At 33.2% G+C, this 5,225-nt stretch overlaps 1 protein-coding gene across 1 annotated transcript in view; it reads right to left on the bottom strand.

Moving 5' to 3' along the window:
• LOC106874031 (contactin) overlaps positions 1-5,225 on the bottom strand; it is a 164,816-nt gene that overhangs the window by 68,140 nt on the left and 91,451 nt on the right. Inside the window, exon 16 of the mRNA XM_052968460.1 lies at positions 4,918-5,058. Within this exon, the coding sequence (XP_052824420.1) occupies positions 4,918-5,058 (141 nt within the window). The remainder of the gene's footprint in view (positions 1-4,917; positions 5,059-5,225) is intronic.

Below are 5,225 nucleotides of genomic sequence, written 5' to 3'. Positions count from 1 at the left end.
TGTGTGTGTGTGTGTGTCTCTGTGTGTGTGTGTGTGTGTGTGTATGTATCATTGGTGCCCAGAAAAAATAATTTGAATAGAGGAGCAGAAGTACTTTCATCCACCAAGCTGCATGCTTGCAGTAACATTTACATGCTTTCAATCTGATGAGGATTTTTGAGCAGTTATATATATATATAGATATTCTTTTATACTTTTATTCTTTTACACGTTTCAGTCATTTGACTACGGCCATGTTTGAACGCCACCTTAAAGGGTTTTAGTCAAAGAAATCGATCTCATGATTTATTTGTTGTACGTCTAGTACTTATTCTATCAGTCTCTTTGGCTGAACAGCTAGGTTACGGGGACAAACACACAAATATTGGTTGTCAGGTGATGGCATTATTATTGTTATAGTTGTTGTTATCAATGCCATTGTAATTATTGGAGTGGTTGCTGATGGAATTTCATTGCACACAATAATTTGTACTTGTCCCTTTGTTTCTCTCCCTCCCTCTTCATTGTTGCCTACTTTGGAAATTTTACGAGTGTGTAAGAATGTGTACGCGTGTATGTTTGATTAATCATAAAATACTCTAAGTGGTTTTTTGTATTTCATTAACACTTTTATGTGGCTTGCATTCTGTGCGTTAGCCTATCCCTTGGTTTGATATCCCACGTCGAACCGCACTGGAAGTAGGAGTGGTGTGGTGGACCTTCGAATGAATTTGATATTTGGTTAAGTACCATGCTTCACAGCACGCACATATTACCCCCCACACACACATTTTACGAACTCGTGTTGCATTTAAAATCATATCCAGAAGGAGAGAGTTTGTATCGTTCTTTTTTCAAAGATATTGAAACTTTTCTAATATTGTCTCTGTTTAAATAGATTGGTAACATTTCGAATACGTGGGGAAGCTTGTCTAAACTTTTTCCGATACAGGCAACTTAATCATGAAACACAAAGTTTTGGGAACCTGTCTTAAAGTGAAAAATAAAAATAAACTGGAACCGAATTTATCTAACTCAACACTATCAATAAAACCTCTCAAAAGAATTGTTTAAATCGTGTATTATAGAGAAAATTATGTTACAATTCACAAATAGATTTTGAGTCTTCAATGACTTTGATGTTTGGTACGTTAAGAGAAAAGAAGGAAAAGCCAAAGCTCGGATTAACTTCTCACCCTATATATATATATACATACAAACAAAAATACCCTGTTGTTGATGTTGAAATTCCAATGAAGGAGACTTGGATCTAGAGTAGAAACCGGCTCTTTCTCGATTGGCAATTAATCTTGAAATAAAATTGGACAATAACACAAACATACATACATATGTCTATATGCATCACTTGCATATGTTGTCTATATGCATCACTTTTGCATATAGACAACATAAACAAAGTAAGACTTCCAAAGGTCTGGAAGTAGTGGCCTTTCGCTGAACAGAATCGAGGTGTTTTTATCATCTACTTAAGATCTTATCATCTAGGGATGCATTCGCCTTCACTTTATTATTTAATTGGTAGAAAGATTTTACACATTTTAAAATCGCAGCCATTTACATTTATGCGATATTTTTGGAAAGTACGGGGGAGGTAAAGTTTTCTTTGAAGTGTTGCTTCAAAGAAAGGTATGCATTTACATTTAGGCACAAAACCACAAATGTGAAGAGAAATATGATTGTGGTTGTTCCTATATCACTCCAATATATCAATAACAAGTGTAAAATACAAGCGTAAAAAAAGATAGAGAAATCAAGTCGTCATATTACATTTTTGATAGCATATTTCTATTTTGTTTCGTTTGTCACGAAACATACGTATATGAGTATTTAAAAAGAACGATTGATAACTTATTGATCCATTAATGTTTCTTTATTAATATAAAAATGAATTCACAAATAGCTCCCTTTTTCAGAAAAACAAAATTCTAAATATCTAGATCCAATTTGGTGAATAATATTACATAGAAAATTGATGCATTTAAAACGACAAAAAACATACACGCAAGTAGAATCTGATTAAATGCTAGGAAGAAATATGATGACAATTCTTTTCTTCAATGCACAACACCTGCTTGACAAATAGCTTTTAATGAGTTGAAATATTTTCATATCAGATAGGGAAATATTTTATGTAAGAGACTGCAAGAGCATAAGAACGCCTGTTTGTAAGGTACTCTTTCTCACTTCAACATGTTTTACTTTTTAATCCTACAGGATGTCTACACACAAACTTCTTTTCAAGCGAACTGGGAAATGGTTTAGAGAGCGAGCACTTGACTATTAGGCATATTGCATTGTACTGCATAGTACCAACCGCATACAGAAGCTGACCTGACTTGAATTAAACAAACTGACTTAAGGTAATAAAACTTAACCTAAATAATATGACCTACCTTAAAGAAACAGTTTGTATAATTCAGCAATTTTCATAGTATAAGTCAGCCTTTAGTATAAGTTACTCTTTACAATAACTTTGGGCTTAGTCAACGGAGCAAAGGCAGGTCTTCTGAAACTTGTGCTAGAAAGGGGAAATGAAACAGCGCTCATAGGATTCTTGAACCACAATTAAAAGTTATCTTGTCTTAGACCGAAGATCTGGTCTGAATGCTATCAACTGTACAATTGATGTTAACACCCAGGAACATGCATTCAATCTTTAATCAACAATATAGCAGTGGTGAGTGAAATAACCTAGCTATCGGCGATTATTTCCATAATTATTAATTCGGCAGATGATACATAAAAAATATTTCACTCTGGTATACTATAATACTCTCCATACAAATGTTTTATCACATTTATACTCACTTTACTCCCTCCAAGAAATTTTAATATCAAGATGTCATCAAGACATATGGTAATTTGACATTATGGGGTAAAAATACGTAGAATAAAGCTGCATTCTGACTGTTTCTTCAATTGCTACACACAGAGAACAATGTTTTAATCTTCACAACTAATGAACTTCCTGTTATATGTCGATTAGATTGGATCTATTTTACAATTAAGTCAACGAGAGTTGACTTGGCGCACACAATGAGTTTTGTGCTCGTTACTTTGTAGAAAAGTCGACCCTAGAACACTACTCCAATATGCTACACCTTTTCCCACCTTGCATACTTAATATCCATTTTTAACATAAAACTAGGTTCACTAGGGAAAGGTACAGACGATTATATCTATTTTCACCTAGCACTTGAGGAATACTTATTTTTATCGACGACATTTAGTGACAACTTTAGAATGTAAAGTAACAAAACTAAACACTGCAAGACATTTTCTTCGATCCACTACCGTTATTGTCAATCCATTGCCCACGATCAGAACAGTAGCTAGTTAACTCCTAATTCTGGAGATGAACTACCTTCAGAAAAGTACGAACAAATATATTCTCAGTCTTCTTCACTTATATACCTATGCTTAAAAAAATTATAGACATTTTGTTATACTCACGTCTCGGATCTTATTACACAAAATATTTTGCTCTACCTAAATTCCTTAGTAAAAGCAAGAACATTGTAATTAGACATTTTGTCTTCTTTGCAAAGCCTTATCTTTATTTTCAACAGAAGGCATTGCATATATTTCAGTGAATGTTATAGGCTTATAGAAAATACTAAGTAAATCAAATTTTCAAAGCGTCTAGAATTTCACTTGCAACACTTTTCCTTCACAATAATCTATATATAATTCCGCCGAGGTCGGCTTTGTGTTTCATCCTTTCGGGGTCGATAAATTAAGTACCAGTTGCGTACTGGGGTCGATCTAATCGACTGGCCCAAAAATTTCGGGCATTGTATCTGGAGCAGACAAGAATAATCTATATATAATTGAGGAAGGAAGATGCCATAAATGTAATTGCTTTCTTCTAAAAATCTCACACTGTCATTCGTCTTAACAAGACGTTATTTTTGTACATACATACTAAATATTCTTTTGTATTCTGGTGTTCTGAATTAAAAGATTTACTGAATTAATTCTTATAAAAGCACTACCTTATGATTTTCCTTCACTTGTTAATAAAGTAAACAACACTAAACTAGTACTTGTTAAATACACTGACACCTCGGAAAGAACAGCCAATATATTATATACCTTAATTGTTATCCAGTTTTTTAGACTTACTTGACCATTGTTATTAAAGCAGAGTGATGAAAGCCTTCACATTCCTAAAGAATTAGAACTAGAAATTTATTCAATACTCCGAGTCTATATTTACCTTAACAGAGAAATTTATCATTCCAGATAAACTATACCAGAACCATTCTGAACTGCGCAAAAACGTTCACGTGACAAAGTTATATATTAACTCGTATGACTATCTATCCACCCAAATAGTATTTAAAATCCTGGAAGTTCTTGAAGATTGTTAATTAATAATGTTTAATTATAGCTGGCTTCTAATTTATTGTAGTAAAGCTATCGAAAATAAATGCTCCCGGGGTAAATACAGCACTTTTCATTTTACCAACTCATTGTCATCGCTAAGTTATTACTCACAAATCAATTAATCGACTAATGTAAATATATAATACGAAAACTCATCTCAGAAATATAAAATTGTATTATCCAATCGGTATGGGGCTGATATAAGATAGTAATAAGTTTATATGCCTTAAAAATTCACTCACTCTGTCGTTGTCTATAGGCACAGCGTAGTTTATAAAGGCATTGGTTAATGTAACGCGGTCACCTTGAGAAAATTTACTGAAAACAGCACTCAAGATGAGGACACCAATCCCACTCATGCAAAGAGTGTATATAAACCTAAATGTAAATCTCTATAGCTATATCATTCAGTGTGTGTGTGCGTGCGTGTGAGTGTATGTGTATGTGTGTGTACTATCGAAAATAAGTTCGTGTATTTTGAGTGTTATGAATATCATTTAATAAAACAAGCGAAATACCACAACTTACTAGATGGGAGGCTGCTTTCTCCGACGCCGTAGATATTAATAGCATGGACACGAAAACTGTAGGTAGCATTTGGTATCAATCCCTCCAATTTTGTGTATTTCATGTTAGTGTTCTCTTTCAACGTTGTGGGTTCTTTGAGAGCTGCAACATATATCATAATAAATACACATAGCCAACAAGCTAACAATATACAGATTTATATAATTAGAAAACGATTATACATACATACATACATACAAACATACATACATACATGCATACATACATACATGCTTACATATATGCATATATATATATATATATATATA

Source organism: Octopus bimaculoides, chromosome 6 (genome assembly GCF_001194135.2).
Source record: "Octopus bimaculoides isolate UCB-OBI-ISO-001 chromosome 6, ASM119413v2, whole genome shotgun sequence".
In the NCBI taxonomy this organism is placed as follows: Eukaryota; Metazoa; Mollusca; class Cephalopoda; order Octopoda; family Octopodidae; genus Octopus; species Octopus bimaculoides.
The sequence above is the reverse complement of the archived record's forward strand: the minus strand, read 5'-3'. Positions and strand labels throughout refer to the sequence as shown.